Source organism: Antennarius striatus, chromosome 6 (genome assembly GCF_040054535.1).
Source record: "Antennarius striatus isolate MH-2024 chromosome 6, ASM4005453v1, whole genome shotgun sequence".
NCBI lineage: Eukaryota > Metazoa > Chordata > Actinopteri > Lophiiformes > Antennariidae > Antennarius > Antennarius striatus.
In genome coordinates this window covers 7,349,203-7,374,981 of record NC_090781.1, presented here as the reverse complement: position 1 = coordinate 7,374,981, position 25,779 = coordinate 7,349,203, and the positions used below count along the sequence as shown (strand labels likewise).

At 38.4% G+C, this 25,779-nt stretch overlaps 1 protein-coding gene across 1 annotated transcript in view; it reads right to left on the bottom strand.

The window, feature by feature from the left end:
• The window catches only part of grik4 (glutamate receptor, ionotropic, kainate 4), a 298,309-nt gene that overhangs the window by 46,385 nt on the left and 226,145 nt on the right, over positions 1–25,779 (bottom strand). The window contains exons 9-11 of the mRNA XM_068316994.1: positions 16,871–17,032; positions 8,836–8,988; positions 7,362–7,466 (exon numbers count right to left, since the gene is read on the bottom strand). Coding sequence (XP_068173095.1) covers positions 7,362–7,466; positions 8,836–8,988; positions 16,871–17,032 — 420 coding nt within the window. The remainder of the gene's footprint in view (positions 1–7,361; positions 7,467–8,835; positions 8,989–16,870; positions 17,033–25,779) is intronic.

Here is a 25,779-nt window from a genome sequence, read left to right as displayed (position 1 = left end):
TAATTACAGGTATTTATAATTCAGCATTTGAGCAGCATATAGGGAGAGTATCATCATCTTGATGATATAAGATGGGAATTTATCTTAAGTTTATCACTACATTGGAGGCCCAGGAGGCCCATTTGCATATCCACAACTGATTTTTCCACATTAACCACAAAGGGATACATGAAAAGATTATACTTTATTTCTTGGCATCAAAGTCAGATGGTTCGATTCCAAAAAGTTATTCTGTGGTACAAAAAGCAGACTCAACTATACATATAAAAATTGAAAGCTGAGCAGTATTTCTTATACCATTGCTTTCATGCACAGCAAGGGAATAAGCAATGAAATCTTTCCCCTTTTTCCATCAGTTGTTTTTGGAGATTGGAGGGAAGCTCCACTCTCCCAAAACAAACACAATAAGCTTATGAAAATGTACTTTTTCTTGTCTGAGTCCGCGTTGTCCTTTTTCACTTCTACAAACTCGAACATATCTTTAAGATGAGGCCATGGGTTTTCTTCCTCCGCCTCATAAAACTCCGGCTCATCATGTTCATCAGATTCAACGAAGGCTTCTTCGGCAGTCGCCATTGCCACCGTGGTCTTGTTTTGAGCTGATTGGGTAGGGGATGACGTATTTCCGCTTTTACGTAAATCCCAGTTGAGAACGGGTACTGTGATAGGTTTCCTTCTTTGACGAACACTGTGTGTGGCCAATTGCATTTTGGGGGGGGGGGGGGGAACAACAACAGGCAAACCTAAAAGTAACAAGTATTCATGAGCCTTCTCAGAAATTAACTCAAGTAAGAGTAAAAATCTTTGCCTTGGAAATGTATTCGGGTAAGAGTAATAAGTATGACAGAATTCTAGTATTTGAGTAAAGTAAAAATCCTCAGAATCTGTACTTAAGTAGAGTACTTAAGTAAATTTACTCTGTTACTGTCCACCCCTGGTTCTGATATGAATACAATATTGTCTTGTGGGCCGGATACTTCGGCTACTCCGCTAGATGTGGCCTGAGGGGTCTTGGGTATGCCACGTCTGCCCTGGATTGCTGTTGGTCACACATGAGGAAACTGGTAAGAAGGGATGAGGGATGAGGGGATGGTGAGTGATTTGAGAACAGAGCATAGAAAAGGAGGTTGCTGGCGACGTCAGGCACTCCTTATTCCTATATATCTCCAGAAAACGTTAAATGGATGGATTTCAATATGAGTTTTGAATATAAAGTGTACAGTGTACGCAGACTGGCTAGAGACTGGCCTTAACCATGGTGGTGTTACCCGATTTTAACCCAACTTGTTTAAAGTTTCTCTTTAAATTGTTGTAGCTGTGTATGTACGTGTGTGTGTGTGTGTGTGTGTGTGTGTGTGTGTGTGTGTGTGTGTGTGTGTGTGTGTGTGTGTGTGTGTGTGTGTGTGTGTGTGTGTGTGTGTGTGTGTGTGTGTGTGTGTGTGTGTGTGTGTGTGTGTGTGTGTGTGTGTGTGTGTGTGTGAGTGAGACTGGGCAGTAAACCCCTTTCTGTCACTGCCAAATCCCTGGCACCTGCGGTGTCAGCCTGGCTGAAGCAGACAAGACAGAATGTGGAAGGTGTTACTCAAGAAAATACCACCAACCTGCCCCCCCCCATCTAACACCTTGACTCTTTCAAATAACATAACTGGCAGGGTGTGTTTAATACTTCTGCTTGAAATCATCACATTAAGTCCATTAGCACTTCCTTCTATGTGACTGGCCTGGTGCTTGCAAGAGAGGGGGCATTGGTAGACAAAGTTAAAAAGCAAAATCAATCAATCAATCTTCAATCAATCAATCAAATAAACATACAAACAAAAAACAAACGAGCTATTGTAAGACACTTTAGAAGTTGCTCAGATATGATTGTTGTCAAATAGGAGGAAACTCAGTAAATTTTCTTGGTTTGGCTTGAAGAGAGCCACAAAGCAGTTTGGCCAGGAAAAATAAATTCGAATAAATATAACCAAAATTTAATTGCCTGACTGACGTTATTACTACGAGGTGTGGGGGGAGGGTTAGGATTAGAGTACTGTAACAGGGGACTGCAGTCATAGTCTGGCCAACTTCGGCTCCCACTGTTACCCCCTGTTGAGGGCCTCAGCCCCATTTTAATGGAGGTGGTTGTAGGTGCGACTCTCCACTGCATGAAAGGTCTAGTGAGAGAGGGCTGGGTGGTTATTTGGTCGATCATTGCTGCACATCCAACTTCTACATTGAGTTGAAACATGAATTACAAAGTTCTAGTTGGTATTTATTAAAATTAGGCCTTTAAGAGTTAAACATTTAATGATTAAAACATGCAAGCAGATATTCGTGTGTAATCTTTCATCATAAGGACTGAATGGGAGTGAGGAAGAAGATTAAACTACGAGGCATGACGGATGTCTTCAGGTCAGTTGGACAAAAGCAGAAGAGGTGTATACATTGTGAAGCAGGTTTCACATATGCAGGGTTCATTGGTATTCACAGACTGGACAAAAACTCAGACATAAACCAAACAGCATTATAATGAATGCTTATAATGTTTTTTGTTGATCCAGGATTTCTTCAAGCTCTGTGCATGTGACAAAACCTTTTTGTGTGGCCTTTTATGGTTAGTCCACACAAAGGTGGACCAATTCCCTGCTGCATACAATAGATATGCAAACAATAGTCAAGCAGGTTGTTAGAGAGAGTTGAACAATTCTAAAAGTATTATAGGAAACACGACTAGAGATGAATGCTGGCAAAAAAGTGCTGATAGTTGTTACTTTATCACTAAATGCACTGTCAGTGTTTTCTCTGTCTCTTGTGTGACAACTGTATATTGCAGAACTACTATATATTGGGCTTAATCCAGCATAATGAAAACATTTGATTAAAACATGATATTTAGGTCAGACAGTGTCACATAATCAGCAAAGGTGACATAAATTACAAATTGAATAATTTCTGTAACAACAATAAATACACTACTGAGTTTATAATCAGTTCTACTTTAGTTAAAGCAGCACTACTGTACTACTGTAAATATACTTGGCAAGAAAGCAGCACAAAAAGATAATGCAACATGTTCCATAGTTACTCTTCCCTCATCATTCTTTTAGTATATGGAAAGGAGTGAACAAATGTGTACAACAGGGAGAATGTTGGATCCTATAGTGAAAACAAAGCAACAATAACAAAACAAAAACAACAAAACAACACACAATAAAGTGCAGAGCTTTACAGCTGGTCTACTGTAACAACAAAGCTGAGAATCCATATCGATTCTATACAATATCATCAGGAAAGTTGTGTGCTGCTTGAAGCTGAATTTATTCTTCATGTTAAGCTTTGTACATTTCCTTTTGCAGAATGTGTAGCATTACATTAAGTTGCCATGGGGACCTGTCCAATTTCACAGACAGTCACCTTCATGACATTGAACACTCGCTTTAGGCTCAACAAACCTCACTAATCCATTTATCTCCCTTCATAATGAACTCATCAGACTCTGATCTTGACTGATCATCAATGTGTGCCTACAGACTGGCTGCAGGACCTCAGAAGCAAAAAGTTTGCTCTATGTACAAATCAGAGTGTTATGTGCACTGATGTCAGGCACAGCAATTACAATTGTTTCATTCTGTTGATATGCAATTATTGTTTAATTTTAACAAGGACACTGCAATGCTTTCAATTGTCTGTTTCATTTCAGCACATTTCTATCCTGCTCACGTGCCTATTTGTGCTATTATCACTAGTTTGAGAGACTTGAAAAAGAAGCACAGATATACAGTATACAGGTAGTTCTCAACCTACAAATACAATTGGTTCAGAGAGGCTGTTCTAACTTGAATTATTAATAATTTATCTATAATAACCATTTGAGGTCATTTAAATGCCATTAATACTCTAAATACGACAGTACTATTCTATAATACTTCGAAACAATTGCAGTAAATAAAAACAACAAATAATGAAATAAAGGTACGCATCATTTCCAGTTAAGTAATTCTTGGTTTTCAAAAAGAATACATGGAAAAATAAAATTCAAGTTCATGCCATTTTCTTCACTTTACAGCCACAATTACTGGACTCGTAAAACCACTACAAAACTGCTGTAAGCACATAATACCATTTTATTGTTCATTCATTCATTCATTCATTCATTCATTCATTCATTCATTCATTCATTCATTCATTCATTCATTCATTCATTCAACATTTTATCTGCTTCTTCCAGTTTTGCAGGTCACGAGGGCTGCTGAAGCCTATCCCAGCGGAATTACAGGCGAGAGGAGGGGGACAATGGTGATGCTGGTGCAGCGCAGAGTCACAAAAAAGACTGTTAGTCTACAATAAGTAGGAATAAAAACATAAATTAACATACTTATGCATAGTGTAGTATAGTTATTGTATAGTTAACTACCCTTAAGCGTGACTCGTGATTAACAATTTTGAATTTTGTAATCAGACTAGTTTACAGTTCATTAGCTTGCCAAGAAGGGGGTGTGGCAGGAAGCAGAGCTACAGGACAATAGTCAGAATGGTGTATCTCAGAATGTTTGTAAGTCGAATGTTCATAATTTGACAACCACCTGTATTCTACTTCCTGTTTATTCCAATAGTTTTCACAGTGTTCTTCACAGTGCTTTTCATATACTCAATTGATCCCCGAAGGGAAATTAGAGACACACTCTAGTGTTAGTAACATGCATATACGTATATTGGTGTGAACAGACCCTGAACACACAAGAAGCCAGTATGCATGCAGGGGGAGGTAGAGTGGCTGGCAGCTCCTGCTTGGTACGCCCAAATAAGCAACTTGTTAGGGGGGACGGCGCCTTGTTCAGGGGCACCTCGGCAGTGCTCCAGAGGTGAGCTGACACCTCCCATTGTCAGATCACACCCTGGGAGTCTTAGGGCGCGAATGTGAGAATCGAACCGCCGATCTTGGGACATTAGATGACCCGCTCCACTGGCCGCTGTACCACTCAGCCACTCCATTTTTTCATTGGAACAGTACAGCTACATAAACTTTTTATCATTCATATAAAGGAATGCCAAGGAACTATTTTAGAAATAAGAAGTACCTGGAATTTTAACAAATGTACAAAAACACAAACTTCAGATTTTTCACGTTGATGCACAATTCAACTTCCAGTTGTGATCCATAGATTATTTGTGCTGATAATTATCATTGATGCTACACAGCATATATTTTTCACCTGGGAGCTAAACCATAAAGTTTTACTGCTGGAGATGGCTGAGTTTGGAGATTCTGTTAATGGATTGGAGGGTATTGGGCAATTATTTTCTCCAAATATATTTCCCCAGCCAGTTTTGAATTTTGAAGCAATTTTCTTTTTCTCGCCCTATCTATTTAAAATTAAGGTACCAGATTCTTTGACTACAGTTTAAATGCGAATTCTCTTCATCTTTAATATTTATATATCGTTGCAGTGAGAAAAAGTCTAGGATGATTTTTGTGATGTGCTTTATGTCAGTTATTACAAAACAAATTATTGCTAGAGACCTGAGGATCTAATGCCATTTCCTTGATATGAATCCTTTGAAGCTCTGTTACAACATCAGCAACTCCTACGTCAAAGACACAGTACAGAGAACAAGGGCACAAATTTTCCTGCCATCCATTTGTTAAAAAGCCTTCAAAGCTGCTCAAAGTCTCTCAGTCCATGTGATTAGTGTCTCTTTTCAGTGTTTATTATCTTGGCAAATCTGTTCAATTCAGAATCAATTGTTAAGTATTAGAAAGAGTTTTCCCTGGTGTGAAACCTATACAAAAGGCTGTTATAGCAGGGTTCTATCAAAGGTTGTGGAGGGTGGTTCTAGTCCTGAAATGAAATGCCTGGTGGTGCATGTCACTGAACAAAAAAAGACAGTAATGCTAGTCATGTAGGAAGTTTCAAATCCCAGCATCCCAGAGGCAATACTAGAGGGACAACACTCACAAAACCTGTTTAAATGATAGTAATTTCATAAAACAAAGTAATGATAGCTGGATTTTCTATTCTAGTATCTTACTCAAAAATAATTCACAACATCAAACATCAGCATTTGATAAGCACCCCACAAACATTTCTGTAAAAGTATTAGCAGTAGCAGAGCAGCTAAACTGATGTCTCCTGTTTCCAAGAAGACATATTTTTTGAAAGTATAAAAGTATAGTTTTTATACTCTTCCTAGAGCAGGCTTACGGGAAGTGGTGGCTCGTCAATAGAGGGCACCATGGCATTGCTTTCCCTCAGTCATACAGCAACAAACTAAAAACATATATTTCATTCATTCATTCATTCATTCATTCATTCATTCATTCATTCATTCAACCATCCGTCTCCTGGTAGACAAGACAATCATAATTGTCGTGGTGTCACCCACATATACTGTACGTATGGATCAAGGGGGTTGCTGGAGTCTTTCCCAGCTGGCTATGGGCGAATGGGGCAGTACACCCTAGATGAGATACCAACTCATTGCAAGGCAATTGCTATTCTAATAATCATAATATTAGCAATAATAAACTGTACTAATTGTCAGTATGTATGCATTTTTAAACATGACATGCACCAATAATAAAAAAGCTCCACAATTTTCTCCGGGATTAATAAAGCATCTATCTGTCTGTCTGTGTCTGTCTGTCTGTCTGTTTCTGTAAAATATTATCACATATATATCTGCTTATCCTGTCAGACCGTTACTTGACTGTCAATCTGAGGCTCAGCTCTGGAATGTTGGAAAACATGCCCACAGCAGGTGGCATGATATACTGTAGCTCTTTAACCAATGGCTGATTCAAGAAATAAATGAATATTAAAATCAGCCAATTAGTGTTCTCAGTGATGCGCAGGACTTATCCAGCTCCAGTTCTTGGCTCCTGTACAGACAGTGTGCAGGAGGCACCATATTTACTATGACAAAATGACAGATTCTACTGGGAGAAAGAATTGTGAAGTGTCCATACACATCACTACAATCTGGCATATGTTTGCAACAGAAACTTGAAGCAAATGGTTATTTAGTCCACTGCAAAGTAGTAATGTAGTTCTTAAATCGAACGGGTACCACCACTGTTTATGGGTGTTGTTTTTACCAAAAGGTGCAATTTTTTTTGCTAGCTTATGTTACATCCCTGCAATAAAAAACAACTATAACACTTGGTAGAAATACTGAAGAGCTTTATCTTCAGTAATAACAGGTAAACATTAGCCAGCGGATTCTATGTTAGGAAATACCCCACAATCCACATATAAATTATTTTCAATCAAGCATGTGAGGATTAGGCTTGAGCAAGACTTTGGGGCTGCTGTTTGATGCATGGCTTGTGATTACTTTGAAGACAAAAATCTGACGTGAAAGACTGGAGGTTACTTTACCTGCCTTAGGCCATCCTTGCTGTTCTGCATGATCCTCAGGGCATAGTTAGACCGCTGGCCTTTGCTGTTGAATTCAATATGGCCTGTCAGACCATCCAATTCTACCTATCCAAAACAGAAACCAACACACTTCATGTCAGGCATGTTGAAATATTCCTTTTGGTTATGACAAGTGGTGGCCCTTGGGTGAAACCTGCGTGTTGGCTGTTGTTGGGCTGATGCTGATGAATACTTGATGTATTTGGAGGTATTTAGATGTATCCATAATGTTCCAAGGACAATATACACACAAGTAGGAAAGAGTATAAAACAGCTACATCCCATGCAACTCCAATTCTTTGCATATTGCACAGACTCTGCACTAAGGAGGTGGTGCAGACCATTTGAAGGTCACCTGATCCACTGTACTTAGATATACCAATCACTTACAAACATTTTCCCCTGTAGGTAATAATATTTAAATCACTGATATCTCATTTCAGTTTTATAGAGATAAATTAATTGGGTCAAATAACTGACCTAGTGGAAAAACAGTTAATCTTAAAAGTCAGTTGTAATGGAAAATATCTAGGCTCGGAAATACAGTGAAAAGAAATTCATTAGTCTCTCAACATGCTTGACTTTCTGTTTTGATGTGATTAATGATTTTTTCCCCTGTTATTATTGTGTTTGCAAGTTGAGCTAAAGATAACAGATAAAAGCAGACATTCTGAAAAATAACCTGTGAATTATTATTTTTTTTAAATAAAAAAGGCGGAAAAAAATGTGAGTAATGTTTCTGTTTTGTAAACATTAAGCAAATGGTCCATTTAGTTTAGAGAGAAGGAAAAGATTAGATTGGTTGCCAGTGATGAAAAAACTAGCCTGCACTTGTATTTATTGAATCCATACAAAAAGCACAGAAATAGCTGCAGTTCTGTTGTAAATTGTATTCAAAATGTTTTATTTGTGTGGTGTAGTGACGCCACACAAATGCTGCTTAACTTTAAGGTCAGGGTAAAGCTATCACAATGTTAATATGGCAAAAAATACTATTTTGGTACAAACGATACATGAAGTGTGAGATTTGCTCTGAAGTGGGAGGTTTAAAAATACATAGATTTAAAAGACTTGAACAGTGTTTCTTAGGATTTTAACCCTTTATTCCAAGTGACGTTAAATGGCTGTTGTAACCGGTAAATATTTAGTGTAGTCGACACAAATTACATCTACAATTATTATTTTTCTGTCACACAGTTATAATTGAATGAGAATCAGGTGATTACCGTTTTACTTTCTAAATTTCATTGTTGATTGTAACATGGCTGGTAGCTAAATCTAACCTATATACATTGGACTGATAACTGCAGCTCCTTATTAACCATACAGAAATTAACATGGGATTGATGTTCACAGCTATCCCAAGGAAACAAATCATGGATATTTGGATAGTTCTGTCATCTGTGTTCATCACATCCAGCATAAGTATTCTTACCATCCTCAGATAATTCATGAGGCTGGTGCCATGCTCCCAAATCTTGGAGGACTTGCAGGAGAGCTGAGTGGCGCCAACGTTCTGGCTACGGTTCAGCTCTTGGACTGCCGCCACCACCGCATATACTGCATCAAACAGCAGAGCTGAGGAGAGCTGCAGAGAGAGGTAGAGGAAGACGGTCAATGTATTAAATGTATTATGCATTCACACCATCTTAAACATGCACACACACACACACACACACACACACACACACACACACACACACACACACACACACAACTGCAAAAGCTTCAAGTCTACAAACTGCAAGTGTTATGAGTGAAATATCAGTGGTTTGTGGTCAATCATGAGTTAATCTGGAGGATTTTTTTCCATGCGATCTCTACAGAGAAACTCTGATCTGCTGATAATATGGAAAAATCTCGTTTTCTCAGTTTGTCATAGCGATTCAATCCTACTCTTATCCCCTATGAAAGTTGAATACCTTGACCTTAGTAATTACTGCCTCTCTCGGCAAAGGGCAGATAGTAGTGGGAAAAGCTCCCCCACCCCCCCACACGCACACTCACACACACAGTCTCACCATTACTAACACTGCATCCAGTCATGTGCATTTGATTGAAATGTACTATGGCTTGCATTTGAAGTGAGGGATTGTTGAGCCGCATTTTGCAATAACGGTGCATTTTGTAAGAAACATCGAAAATGTCATAAGTTATTACACAATGCGGCAAAATTTATTAGAAAATGCGTTGGGGCAGTTTAGTACAAAATGCGGTACTTTATTACAAAATGCGGCTTTATTACAAAATGAAATCAACAAGTTATTACATTTTGGACTATTTATTACAAAATGTGGCTCAACAGGAATGAGTCTGAGCTTCACTGCTGTACATCTAAATAAAGGAATCAGGGAATAAATATCCCCTATCTTTGGCAGATATTGTAATTTATAGTGAACTTGGAGCCCAGAGATTTCTTTCAATGACAGCTTCCTTAAATTAATTAACACTAGCTGCTGGATTGTGCAAGAAGTGTAATATACGTACAGCAGGATACAAAAACAGGCTGTGAAGACATCACAGCCATGACTTTATGAAATTAAGGTTTAACGTATGAGAAAAATGTCTTGGGAGGTGTAAAATGAGGTGGTAAAATGGAGGTGTAAAAACACAAAATTCACCAGTGACAGTAAATATTTTGGGTAAATTAGAAGTGCTGTAATTGCAAAGGCATGTAATTACCCTAAAATTAACTATGTTATTCTGTTTAAATTACTCACTCACATGTACATTTAAATTTACATACTGTAATTTCACGCATATAAGACAATCATTTTTTCACGTGCTTTGAACCTTGCAGTTTAAACAGCAATGCGGCTAATTTGTAGGTTTCCACGGGCTAACGGCCTCCAGGCATGAAGCACAATAGAAGGATGGAATAATGCAGGAAGACTGTCGTACTTTGATTGTGTTTTCAACAGACATTTTGCACATCATGCAACCCCTTATGATGGGAAATAAGCAAAGAAAGTTATATGATGTACTTTTTAATTTAATATTGCTGTCGAAGTAAGAAACAGAGCTATTGCACTGAAACTTGGCATCAGTGAATTGATGGCAAGACATTGGAGAAGGCAGTATTGTTTTAATGTCCAGGTTCTCAAAAAAGCAGTACCTGTAATTAAAATCTTTAAAAATCTCACTGTGTACCATCTTACTGTTTAAATTAAAATCAAAACAACTTTACTAATCCCTGAAAGGAAAATATTTGTCCACTGTACTGTTAGTATATTTTGTTAATTACATGCATATGACACACACGGTGCACCCCCATTGAGTAACTTATAAAGGGGATGGTTGGCACCTCAGTCGTGCTCAGGAGGTGAGCAGACACCTCTCCACTGCCAGTTCACTCTCAGAAATTTTTGCCCCACATGGGTTTTGAACTAGCCAACCTCTGGTCCCTGACCCAAGACTAAGTCAAAGTCAAAGTCAAAGAGCACTGAGCTACTGCCACTCAATATAAATATAAATATCTCCCCAATTATCATGCCGTATAAATATCTCATGTTACGAAACCTTGACTCGTGCGGCTTGTAGACAGGAGTGGCCTATACTTGTAAAAACGTTTTTTTTCTTTTAAAATTTAGCTGATGCAGCTGATATTCAGGTGCGCTCAATAGTCTGGAATTTATGGTAATTTCCATATTAGGCTCTCTGTGATTTGCTGAAATTATGGGAATTCATACAATTGACAAAATAGAATATAACATGTAAAAATGTGTGTTCATTAGTGTATAACCAGCCGAAAATAGTCAATTGTTTGTCTTTTATGAGCCTTTTATATCTACGTAGCCTCTCCCCTTCAACCATGTATCTCTATCATATTTCTATAATAGCCAAAGGTTAGATTCATGGCCAAACTCAATACAACCTACAGTAAGGACAATTCAAAAGGACATGCTTTATTTTTACTGATGTAACTAGAATATGTAGTCTATATTGCCATTTACATTTTCATATTCTAAAATCGCAGATTTGATTTTCCAAATGTTATTATCATCACCGTTTGCATCATCATTTGCTTTAATTGGCTTTTCAAATACTCTTCTCATGTACCTGGTAGTAGTAGTAACAAACAGACATTTATTTTCAAATCACTTCACAGTACAGCCTAATTAACAAAATAATAATGAAGTTTTGTGTGTATAAGAACAATAGAGTTTGTTCGTGTTAGCTACGTCAAACTACGGCCGGCTTTGGAAATGTTTAGCTTTAGTAGTTTCTATACCAAGTCAGTCCAGACATTGAAGGGTTACGTGCTTCACTGCAATCCTCAGAAACAAACCACGTTGTTTCTGTAACTGTCTAGCTGACTGTTGCAAGCCGACATTTTATAGATATGGAGCGCTCACGGCAAATTTTTCCTGGAGGCATGCTGTGTCTGACTCTTGTTAATGTCACTCCAAACACTGCCACTTATAAATGTAGAGTGGCGCTGTGTCAACACTAGTGTCAAGATTTAAAGATCTAATACCTCATTTGATAGAATTATATTGTGTGGGGCCGTGCTGTGAGTGTCCAGTGAAAGCATGAATTATTTTCAAGGTTAAATCCTCATTTGCATCACAAATGTCACAGAAAAACAGATTTTTGGGATAATAGTTGTTTGTAGAGAAAGTCTGCCACTCAGTCATCATCTGATCTAATCCAATCAAGTAACTTCAAGTGTATGAGGCGGTACAGAGAGAGAGGCACAGATGAAGATGACATGGACATGCCAGGCATATTGCACATTCTCCTCCTCAGAAATGTGATTTTATTCTAGTTTAAATTCTACGGACAATTTCTACTATCTGCTTCAACTATACGGAACATTGTTGAGGAGATGCAAAACAACCATGGCTTGTCTGGAGGTCTGACTGTTTTTCTGTTTTTCATACAGGGTCAATGAGGAATGTACTGCATGCTCAGTCTTTCAAAATAGAAAATACAACTATGTGGAGCCAAAGAAAATGTTGTTAGGTGAAGATGAGGACAAGACAGATGGATTTGAATAGTATGTGGCTGTGAGATAAACTTCAATGAGAGTCAGATATTCAAGTCCCATGACAGATATTAAAAATCCATCATGTCTTTTACTACACCGGACACTTTTGAAGTTGTTATTTATCAAAACAGTAGTCTAGAGTTATTTAGGCTCGCAATGCACTAGTGGCATCTCTGAGATCTTCACTTGCTGACAATACATCTGAAGGTACTGCTATTGTCTGACCTGAACTTCAGGAAGATCCAAATCTGTGTGGACCAGAATGGTACATTTGGAGTTGCAATTAAGCTGTTGATCACCTTCAAACTAAAGATACAGCAAATGTGCAGGAAGTGAAGTTTAAGTCATTATTCAAGTGTTTTAGATACTTTAATGTCAGGGTTTCTGAACAGGATTTCCACCCTGTCTAGGACACGATATCTTTGAGAGTGTTTTTTCCTATGATGTTGCAGTTTTTCTTTAGTATTTAATAAAAGAAAAAGCTATGGTTCACTAACTCTGTTCTTATTTGGCGCGTTAAACACTTCAAGTAATGCATCTCTGATGTTTTATAAAGCCGTGTGGTCTTAGCCCTGAAGAAGCTAAACTCTAAAAACAGGCAGTATGGAATTGGAACTTTCTATGGCTGCTATGGCCTCTAATAATAGGTGACAGAGTGAAAGATACCGCAGATGACGGGTGGCTCTGCAGCTGAAAGATATTGTGGATGTGACGTGTGCTCAGAAAATATCTGAGCCTCAAGTTGTATATCTTGATGTCCTTAACCAAGAATATTTAGACTCTACAATAGATCTCGTCATGAAACCAAAGCATCAACACTGAGTCATTCTTCAGCCCTAATCATCAAATTTGACCCAATGATCAGACTATGGACAGTGTTCTTTGCAAGTAAGCTAGTTAATTCAAGAGATGTGCAAGAAATTTGAATAATTTCAAAAATCTATGCTTTTCTCCCTGTGAAAGACATCAGAAGATGCAGGCTTATCTTTTAGCAGGATCAATCAGCCAAGCTGACTTGGAAGTTAAATGTGGCTCTCTATTTTACCCAGTATAGAGTAAAGCCATTCCAGATGCAATCAATTTGGCTACACACAAAGGTCAACGCAGAAATCCTGTTTAAGGATTTACATAGGAGAAAGGGCAATTCCTTTACACACAAACAGTACATTTTGTCATCTAATGCATATTTTGATTAAAAATGATACTTTGTATTCATTCCTCAATCCCATCTTTACAAAGGAAACACTGTATCTGAACATTAGTATTATGTTTGATTTCTATGTATTGCCATCTTGCAATAGATATTGATAGATGGATGGATGGATGGATGGATGGATGGATGGATGGATGGATGGATGGATGGATGGATGGATGGATGGATGGATAGATAGATAGATAGATAGATAGATAGATAGATAGATAGATAGATAGATAGATAGATAGATAGATAGATAGATAGATAGATAGATAGATAGATAGATAGATAGATAGATAGATAGGTGTACCTTACCCACACGGTGGGTAAGGTACACCCTTCTTATAATGTAAGGCATGTCACTATCACTGAAAATACACTGAAATGCAGTGTATTTTCACACCAATAAACATCTTGGGCTCATTTTGGCACTTAAAATCGATGATATAGAGCAAAACAGCGTTAGCAATGCCGTTACTAAGGTTTTTGCCAGAACCTCCAGCCTCAATCAGTCAGTATTTTAAAGGACAATACAGTCGTTAGAGGTGGACACCACTGAGAGTTTTTGTTGCATCCAGGAAGCTGAGACAAATTCAAGTGACAGAATTGGTGGCTGTTTTACCAGTGATAACAACCATTACTCAAGATTATTTATTGTCATTATTTTTGTTTTACAGTACTGAGAACTGAAATGTACAACCAATAACTACTGAACTCTCCAGCTTTCTCATCAATCCTCACTTTGCCTCTTCTCTCAGTATGTTCAGTTTGTGATTCCTATTGTTGCCAGTTCTTTACTGATGTTGCCTGTCATTTGTTTCATCCATTTTCTGTAGAGTTCCTAATGTATTTAGTACCCAGCGCTTCTTTTCTTTGATATTCTTTTACTTTTGTACATCCTGTAGTTGCCTGCTTTTGTGCTTCATTGCTTTACAAATTACATTATTAAATTGCATTAATTTACATTTCAAATTAGATTTTGTTTGCTTATGTTGTGTTTTGTATTTTTTGACAAAAATAGGTCCAACAATATGTGGGTGGCGCATTCGTGCACCCTGTATCCGTGCACCCTGCATCTTGCCCGTAGCCAGGCTACGGGCGGCATGTCTGGGCGGCAGTGGCTCAGTGGTAGAGCAGATGTCTTGAAGACGGATCGCCCAGCCATCGGTGGATCGATTCCCGCTCCCGCCACAACATCCCTTGGAGTGTGAGCTGACAGTGGAAGGTGTCAGCTCACCTCCTAGGCACTGCCGAGGCGCCCTTGAGCAAGGCGCCGTCCCCACCACAAGCTGCTTATTGGGGCGCGACCTCCGAGCGCGACCTGTCACTCTTCCTCCCTGGACTAACTGCATGATGACAGGCCCCTAGTGTGCTGTGTGTTTCAGGGGCCTTGTTCACAACACTGTGTGTGATGTGCTGTATACTAACAGAAATGCATGTACTAAAAAGAGTGTAAAGTGAATTTCCCCTCTGGGGATCAATAAAGTCTGGATTATTATTATTATTATTATTAGCCAGCTAGGATGGGGTTTAGCAACACCTTTAACCTGTAAAGTTGAAAAGCGGCTGAAGATGAGACAATTGCAGTCATCTTGTCTTCAAGAAAATGGTGGATGGATGATAACTATGAAATCTTTGAAATCTACCCTAATGCCTTGTGAAGTGTAGTATTGTCATTCAGGCTATTTTAAAAAATAGCATTATATAAGGTTATTTTTTATGAGTGATCGCATGGTGGTTTATATTTGAATTCATTAAACATCTTGCTTCTATTCATGTAAGGTCATTTCGATGAATTTTGGTAAGCATGTTCCCTAGAATTACATTTTCACCAGACTACAAGAAAAGACAGCAAATTATCTATAAACTTTGCAAAATTAATCACTGCCTTGCTTTGCCTTCTTTCATGATCTGTAATTATTAGCTACTTATGCACGAGTTCTAATTGCTGCAGGCTCAGATGTAAGCAAGTGACCCGCTGAGAACAAAACAATATTTTTCAAACCGTGTTCACACTATTTTTGACCTACCTGTCTGTGATTATCACAATCATGCAGTTATGCAACACTGTGTTTAGATCATTATCATCATTGCCATAATCTTTGTGTGTGTGTTCCTTTTTTGTGGGAAAAGCTAAAGAAGTGCATAAGCTGTATTTAATGAAGCACAATGCTTTGTCGACAATTATATTCCATCATGTTATATTTAGGCTCCTGAACAAGCTGTTGAATCAAATCAGACACTCCTGCTTTGGAATGACAGTAGCTGAATCTAATCCTTTTGAGACATAGATCAAGGTTAATAAATTTGACGCTGTTAAATTTTTATATTAGAATAAACAGGTTTTTCAAACTCAAAAGCATTAATTATGAAGTGAGAGATGTATACTACGTCTGAACTACTGTATATAACTGTCCTGGAAATGAAATTCTCAAGAAATAACTAAAGGTTCATGCAATGTTGGATTTCTTGTTTGCTTTGTGTAGCCTTTATCATTGTATTCCAATAAAGCACCAACACCTCAAATGTATTATTTAAAAGTTAAATAGCAAATACTTCCTATCTCAATTATAACCTGGTAAAGTACAGGTTAGAAGAAGAAGAAGAAAAAGAAGATAGCTTTGTAGAGACATACTGCTGAGGATTTAGGCATTACTCTCATGACTGTCACAATTTAAAAAAATAAAAAATAAAAAAATTGTGACAGCCTGTGACAAATTGTGCCAACCTGATAAATGCGATATCAGGTTTACATATGGCATTATACCTTATTTGGTAATTATGGTTTGAAAGCCATTATTATTCATCTTTTTATTTTTTAATACAGACCTGCAAAAGTCTCTACATGTAAACGTTTCCTTGGTGATTTGGGGCTGTTATAAATCACTTATTCAGTAGTGCAGAGCATAATCTGTTAAATGCTAAGATAAAGACAGTGTTTAGATGAGAGCAATGAATGATTTGGTAGGTGTACTATGAGTGTATGATGATATGTTGCTCTGCCTTTCCTGTCCAACAAATTTATGAAGGAATATATCTGTATATGTAGGTCTCCAAGGTCTCCAACACTGCTAATGAACTGCTTGGGAAATGGCAACCGCTTCCCTTTTGTCTAAGTTACTGTACTCGGTTGTATGAGGTTGAGATACTGCAATATTACTAGTAGAGTAATGCAAAGGGTGTTTTAAAGTAATGATTTCCCCCTGGTTTTATCCACTGGCTAAAGTGGCTAATCTTGGTCTTTACTGTGTGTGATAGTGTGTTTGAGATCTTGTGTGCACTAACTGGGGTTCCAGCGAAAGGTGCGTGATCGCAGTTCTCCTGCCAGGACCTGTTAAGGCTTAGCACAAAATCCTGGAAGAAGGGATGAGTTCTGTTGAAAACTGAAAAACCAATGATGTTGACTCGTTGGTCTGCCACACTGTCCAGCTGGAGTAAAGAGAATTCCTGCAGATCAGAAAGAGAAAAACAGATCATTAGATGAATACAGTTGAATCACTGAAGAGGGAAGTTGTCATACTAAGCCACGACCGTTCATTATCTACTATAAATATGAACAAATAATATATTGAGTTATGGTTATGGTAAAGAGGACTCTTAATCAACCATTTTAACAATCTGATTAATGTCTCTAATTAACTCCTGCTATTTCAGATGATTGACAAAGCTCCAGTAATTTGTTTTTGTGGCCATTTAAATATGCATTCACTCACATCACACATTTTTCCTTATGCATATCCTTACATATAGGTCATCCTGTATGTAAAGATATACAGGTCAATATATGAATATATATTGAACATTGGTTTTCTAAGCTCAGGTGATAGTGGATAGTGGTAAGGTGGGGACACAGATGAGGACTAGCAATAAGCAGAGGAGGCATGAGTGTGATAGGGCACGGACATACCAAGAAGGTTAATAGAGGTTTCAGAACTTCGTCCCCATGAGGTGGCAACCTTCACCTGACAACCCATTTTGCCATCTGACTTTTGACAGCTGTAAACTAAATTCTACCTGTCTGTCTAATGTTAACCAAGGCCAAGGTCTCAGGCTGAAGCAGTGAAGAAATAAAAATAATTGTGTTGGAGGTAAGGTTGGTGTCATTGGTGTGTTCAAACTCCAGGAGATAAAATAGAGATAGGAGAAAGGGAACACTGCCTATGTGCATGCACATGAAGTGCAATAGTCAGGTTTGAAAAGACAAATAGACAAGTAGAACTGTCACATATGATACCATCAGGGTTGGGTAAAAATCCTCTCTTAACAATCAAGAAAAAAATGTTTTAGTCAGCCACAGAAAACTGGCTCCTGACAATATCAATGCTTATAAAGTTTAAGTATGTACCTCAGCTTAAGACAATGGGATGACATAGATTTAGACAGATGACATGGTGGACTCATTCAAAATAAGTGAATATGTCAGTGAATTCAAGAGCTGATCAGCAGAAAATGCTTAGATTATGAAGAAATAAGCATGAGCCAGTCCACTCTAAGACATCACTGGATTACTGCACTGACACAGACCAGGATCACAAGACGTGGGAGGCCTTTTATCCCCTAGAGCGAACCTCCCATAAACCTCAAATCCCACAATCATTTGTTTGTAGTTATGCCTGCAAAGGTACTCTGAACCTTTGATGCCTGTCGGAAATAAGTTTTGTCCAATATATTCCATGTGGGTAGATAAGGCCAATGCCAAGCTCAAGGTGAGCAACCAGGGTATCATGAAAGAGTTGAGGGATAGCTTTATGGAGCTTAAAAGAGAGTGGAAATATATGACAATGATCTCTGTCAAAGGCAGCAGGAATTATGTGCGTGTGAACCACATCAAACATGAACATTTGTGCATAATCCATAAAAATTCTAATAAAAAGCTTTTTTTTCCCCTACTCTTGGGCCACTTGGAAATTATCTATATGTCTTTCAAAGACGATAAGAAGAGGCGGTCGTATCTACAAAATGCAGTTCAATAGAGTTTTTGCCACATTTTCTGTTGTTTTTTTATGCTTACACATTTGAAGAAAAGCACTTACGACTGTCACTCAGACTTTGTAGGGCAGATTTGATGAAATACCATTTTTTGCCCAGACTACAGCTGCTGATAATGTTTTGCTCCTTCTGAAGTGGCCGTCACATAATGAGTTTTGGGTAGTACATGACGTACCTCATTAGCTGCTAGACCAAGTGTATTGCAGTTCAAGCTGAATGACATTTGACATGGAATATCACCCTGCCCTTTTAAGACAAATAATGAATAAAAAAAGAGTACCTCTGATCTCTCAATGGGCGGGGCTTAAACCGGAAGTGGGTGTGGTTTGACCGGAAATCACTACATTATTTTAAGTCTAAAATTGATATGGGTTGATCAGAATAAATTTATCGTTTATTTTAAAACTATTTACAGAACAGCTGCAAGAGAACTATTTACAGAACAAGTTTTTATGGAACTGAGTCAGAACATGCATATTCTTAAGTCTATTGATGAATATTTAACGAAGAGCCTCAGAATTGAGATTCAACGCTTTTGATCACAATAGTAAAGGAACTATATATAGAATGAGTAAACACAAAGTGCATTAATGAAGTGCATGCAATAGAAACTTATCAACTACGAAGTATGTATGGACAAGAATTGTCATACTCAACAACTTTTAATTTTTTTTCTTCTTTCTCATTTAAAATTTTTCTTTTATAATCAAACTGGTTTTTTTTCAATTATTTATTTTTAGCACCTAATGTTCTTGCCATTTTTTTCACATAAAATTAAGCAATGTTGTTTACGGTGTGAGAGTGTGTGTCAGTGTTTGTGTGCGCGCTACGTCTCAGTTAAAATATTTATAAAGTATAGAAATTATTAGTTTGAACAGAGTTTAGAACAAATAGATTTAAAAAAAAGACTGGAGTAGAGGCGGTGGTTAATTGCACGAGTACGTGCAACAAAAAACAACAACAAGAAAGTTCACCAGGTAACCAAACACCGAAATAGAGGCAAGTTGAAGAAAAGCTAAGATAGACGTGAGCTACAGTGAAGCCACCAACAGAGAGATCAGTAAGTGTCTGCGTGTACCGGAGAGTGGGACAGGGATAAGCTCCGCTCTAACTGCAGTCTCTGTAGGGAGGGCGGGAAGTATGTGGGAATGGAAATCATAGACCGTGAAAACAGTCAGGATGATTTTCCTTCAGTCCGAGCACGAGTATTAATGGGTTTTATTTGTATCGTACTTGTACTCGTCAAAAATACGTTATCCGTACTGGGTACTTGTAGGAGTACCCTACCGGAAACATTATAATTTCGTTTTTGTTCGGAACGAACCGATTGGCAAAAAATTCTGGTTCAAAGCTCTGGTTAAAACGTAAATAACCATTATTTTTATTCTTTATTCTTTGTTTTTTAAGTTATGCAGAACTTTCATTTATTGTGTAATAATCTAATTGTCACATGTATTGTTCCATGTTTTGATGCATTTTTATACTTTATAAAACATGTATGTCTGAATTTTGGGGGGCTTGGAATGGATTATGACATTTGCATGGAAAACGCGTCTCTACTTTTGAAATTTTCTACTGATGAAATTTCTTCCAGAACCAATTAATTTCGTAAGTAGAGGTACCACTGTAATTATTTCTTACAATTATTTCGTTTACAGAGATGTTAATTATTAATTTATGAAAAAAAGTTTGTTTATATTCTGTTGATATCTACATTTTACATAAAACCACTGCGGATGATTTTATTATTAGATTACAGCTGTCCATCAAAAAAGATTATCGAGCAGATGAAGGCCGGCCCGTGAAAATATTGTCTTGGATGAAACCAGTCCGTGGTGCAAAAAAGATTGGGGACTGCTGGTTATGAGGATTTTCCTTCAGCACGAGCATAAGTATTGACGAGTTTTACTCGTGTCATGATCGTACTCGTCAAAAATGCTTTATCCTTAGCGGACACTCGTCTGAAACGAGTACCCGGCTCAACCCTAATTGGAAGGTCCCAAATTGACCGTAGGTATGAATGTGTCCGTGCGTGGTCGTCTGCGTCTATGTGTGACCCTGCGGCGCACCGGCGTGAGCCCGTAGTTTCCCCCGCCTCACGCCCTAAATCAGCTGGGATAGATTACCCGCAATCCTCTACAGTAGACAAAGCTGTCAGGGATATGGATGGATGGATACCTAATATTGTCTGGGTCACTTCTTGCCGCCGCAATGGCCCTGACCCTTTGAGGCACGTAGTGCCATGGTATCTGACATTAAGTCTTACCAAATGGATCCTTAAAGACTTGTAAATCTATGGGTCAAAGTTTAGCAGATCCCAATTATGCTCAATTGGACTGGGATCTGGGATTTGAGAAATTTGTAGGCCATATCAACACTTTGATCTTGTTGTTTTCCTCAAACCATTCCGTTCTGTAGCACTGTGGATCCAGTGCCAATTCCAGTGTCTATTCTATATGCTGTTGGGGGTGGACAGGGGCCAGCATGGGTGTTTTGACTGGTTAGCAGTCACACAATTTTATACACAGCAAGTTGTAATGCAATGCGTATGAGAACCAGCAGAAAAAGTTTCAGCAATTTGTGATGCTGTCGCTCTTCAGTGGGATCAAACATCAAAAAAGGGCCACTCCTTCCATCTGAAGTACTTTGATTAGCCTCGGACAAGATTTGGTGGTCACTCATCACTGCAACACCCAAAATGGCAGCAATTTAGGAGATGCTCTAGCCATAGTTTGCACCCTGATAAAGTCTCTCAGATCAAAGTGGCTCATTTGTCCTGCTTTCAATATATATCAACTTTCAGGACAGAATGTTAATTGCTGTCTAATACTGTATATCCCACCTATAGACAAGTGACATATTACAAGATGATCAGAGATATTCACTCATCTCTTATTACAATTTTCTTGTTGTTCTTAAATAATAGGTGATAGCATTGTTAACGTTGTCTGTAAACAATGTAAATAAGACCTTAAGAGTATACCTGAAAAGTGACACTAAATTCCTGCTAAATATCTATGAATTATACATGATAACATAAGGAGTAGTTTTAATTTGGTCACATCCGTTTTTTTAAATGTTATTTTTAAGCTGCCCAATGTGCATTGGCAGCTCGTATCTCGAGGTACTTCTGTATTTTATCTATTTTTCTCTATATCATTCACTCACTCATTCACTCACTGCGTCTTTCTCTTTCTCCATCAAGCCTGTCAAGGCAAATGGTTGCCCTCTTTCAGTGTTGGGATCTGTTCAAAGTTTCTTTCTGTAAAAAGAAGTTTCTCTTTACCTGTCTGGCAGAATATGTTGGGATCTATAGCAGCAGGTCTTTCCCTGCTCTACTGAGAAAATACCTTGAGATACCTTTGTGTTATGATCTGGCACTATAGAAATAAAATTCAACCGAATTGAATAAAGACCACAGTATTCAGAATCCTTTGAATTACTTAAATCACACTTGCTTTTCTATAGTCTTCCTACATCTTTTATTATCCCTCCTGGGGAGTCATAAGCCTTTTGGGACTTGCCCTATAATTACTGGCTAAGTGTATTTTAATAGATCATTAAAGGCAGATCATTACACATGCCCCTCAAGAGTGCCTGTATGTACAATTAAGTGCATGTGCACACCCACGCACAAAACAGTGAAAATCTTGCAATTGAGCAACACATTTATATCAGTGGAGACCAAGGTCACCAAAATATCCTGAGGAAACGTCTAAGCAAAAAAAAAGTGGTGTATTAGAAGACTTTCAAGACCCAAATGTTGGCGCACGCACACACACACACACACACACACGCACACGCACACGCACACGCACACGCACACGCACACGCACACGCACACGCACACACACACATACACACAGAGGCTAATTTTCTCCATGTGAGGAGTTAAGCAGCCTTGCATACTCAATAATATTGAATGTGTGGTATAAAACAGACAGCGTTTCATAGAGGACAGATGGTTGTCAGCAAGCAAGAAATGAAAAAAGAAGAGTCGGATGACACAAGAGAAAAACTTACTGTCACCACAGACTGGGCGAAAGAGATGGAGAAGCAAAATGATGATGATAACAAAAAGGAGAGGAAGAAATAATGACTGATCTAGAATCAGTTAGGAGAGATGAGAGGTCAGTTGACATAACAGAGTTTATAAAGTAGTAGGGGAAAAATTGAGAGGAGCAGGAGATTGGGGATGGCTGGGGATTGACAGCCTGGATCATGTCCAGGACACCAGCTGCTACTTGGAGATCAAGCTGCATCAAGAGCTTTGCCCAACCAACCATAAACTGCTGCTTCACCTTCTCCCTCCTTAAAACCTCAATCTGAAAGTCTTGGCCTTTCATATTGTTTACTTCTGTGTCCTCAGTTGTTTTTTCTTCTCAGCATTATTCTGTGTCTTATCATTTTGTGTTTTTTCCTCCTTATATTCCTTTGTTTAGTGAAACATAGTGGGTAGTGGGTAGCGCAAGAAAATCCTGGGGAAAATCCACCCGAGACTCTAGTGTGGAGCATGCATGTTCCCCCTACATCTGTGTGGGTTCTCTCTGGGGTTTCCTGCTTCCTCCCACCATAAAAAAATTTAATATATAGGTAATCCTAAATTGCCCAGAGGCATTAATGTGGGTGTGATTGGTTATTTCTCTTTTATATAGATATGTCATAAACTGACAAATTCCCGATGTCATCTGGGAAGGTTTAACTAGCAGTAGTCCCCAAATATGTGATTGCTTGGTGTTATAATGTAGTTGGCTAGAGCAGTAATTAATGGGATCCCACAGGACTGATGCTTCTGATAGTGGTATTCCTTATACTCAATCCCTCCGCCTCATCCACAAGACTCACACAGACATATTTCTTCATAGTGATGCAAGACCACAGATCCACCATGCTAGGATATCCAAAATTAAGTATAAACCTCTTGACACAATTTTTGTTCCTTTAGCTCTCATTTTTCTGCCTTCATCTCATCTCCTTCAAGAAAATTAAAGGAAATGCTACAAGTACAATGATTCTGTAGATTCCAAAAATGTGAGTCAGACTACATCTCAGCTGAATGCAGTTCCTACCTCCTTAGAAATGTATTCTTTTGATTGTTGCGTCATGTAAGTTTGATTGCAACGGATGATGTACTCTGAGTGCTGATTCATAGAGCCAATTATTTCTTATTGTGAAAGTCTTTCAATAAGTTTGATTTCTGGGCATTTTGTCTGTTTAAAATATTCAGTGACAGTATCATTAAAAAAACAAGTGTTCCTAAATTGTCTATTGTACTATGGTACGAAAAAATTCACTTAAAATTTCAAATTAAATGACTTGTGACATATTTTTGTCATGAAAATGACAAAAATCTGGAGTTTGTAAGACTGAATAAACCTTCTAAAGCATTCATTCATTCATTCATTCATTCATTCATTCATTCATTCATTCATTCATTTTCTTACCCCCTTGATTCACTTGTGCGGGTCACGGGTAGCTGGAGCCTATCCCAGCTGGAATAGGGCATGAGGCAGGGTAAATTCTGTGCACAAAGCCAGTGCAACGCGGCCTGCTAAAGCAACTTATAAAAAATATGTAGCTACTGACCTAGTCTCTCAAGGAGAAATGCTTTCTCCCTATCTGCCTCCATCATGACACCTGGGGTGGGAACTGTGGTTTAGTATCTTGCTCAAGGATACCTTCAGATTTAGAAGATGGGGACCAAACCATCATTCTTTGTGTAGTGAATGCTTTACCTACTGAATCACAATACTAAAATTTTACAACACCAATGTGTAGCTGAATTAGTACTTTAAGCATGGCAGCCCCTTCTCCGCAGTATTTAATTATATCATGGTCACAAGCCAATCTTTGAATGAGAAGCTTGCATAAATACTGGTGGATCTCATGTGAATCTTCCTTTCCCCCTCATGGTAACTCATACACCGCTTCCTGCTCACCTGATTTCCTTTTGAGCTGATGTGTTTTTTATTGTAGCAATTTCACATTTCTAGAGCTTCCCTGGGCTTTGCATTCCCTGGAAGCGCTCCATCAAGGATCACATTGGTACGGTACTTGTCTGATGATATAATCCCATTATGCTTCACGGGTTGCAGATTAATGTTGTGGCTTCAGGTACTGCTGGCAGGAGCTGCGCCACAGGCTCATTCTCTATTGGGCCCCAGCTGTGCTGCAGAGTGGCATGTAACTCTTATGTAGCTGATGCACAGTTTTAGCAATATCTTAACCCAATGTATTATGTGTCACTCGGTGATACACAAGACCACTGCTGTTCTGACTCACAAAACTGATTTACCTACACAGAAAGCTGATTTGACTACACGTTTGCCTGCAATCCTTTTTCAACTGTCTGCTTTGCACTCAATAATTGCTGTTTAATACATGCAGCCACATCATTTACATTCTGGATCATTGTTGTTTCATAAGTATCAGATTGTGCAATCTATTCTTAAACTTAATATATATCTTAGGGATATGAGCAAGAACATGTTGTGAACATGTGACTGTAATGTCATCTACCCGAGCAAGGATCTGTTTGGAATAAGGCTCATTCCAGCTAATGTATCAGTTGAATGTATCTGAGTCAGAGTAAAGTAAAGATAGGATACCACTCACCAAATGCTGGCGTTATGAATCATCAACAAGGCAGTCAGAAACCACATCCCGCGACTTAAGGGTACTTTGACAGTACCACCTGACTAGTGGATATGGAGAAGGCCAGTGTGAGTAAGACCATAGATCAAAGCTAGTACTAAGTAGATCAATGCACTAGCTTTGATCTACAGTCTTACACTGGTCTTCTCCCTCGTCTTTCTATCTTATCCGGTTCCTGAGAGTACAAAAGTTGAAATTTGACCTTGACCTAATTTTCTCAAGGTCAAGGTTAAAATCTCATTTTCATCCTCTTTGATGCCCGAGTAATGTGCTTTTTGTTTCATCTTTCTATCCGCAATGGTTGCAAAGCTATTTGGTGGACTAACTAACAGACAGACTGACGAACACACGAACACTGACAATTACAATACATCACTGCTTTGAAGCGATGTGATAACTTGGTGATGTTGGAAAATGTCAACATTGGCAAATGAGATGGAACAACTGTCAACTCTGAAAAAGGTCTGGTGTTGCTAATGAGAGTGCATCTTGACCGTCTTTACCACACTGGATGTGAACATAGATCTATCAGGATGCATCACGGTATTAGC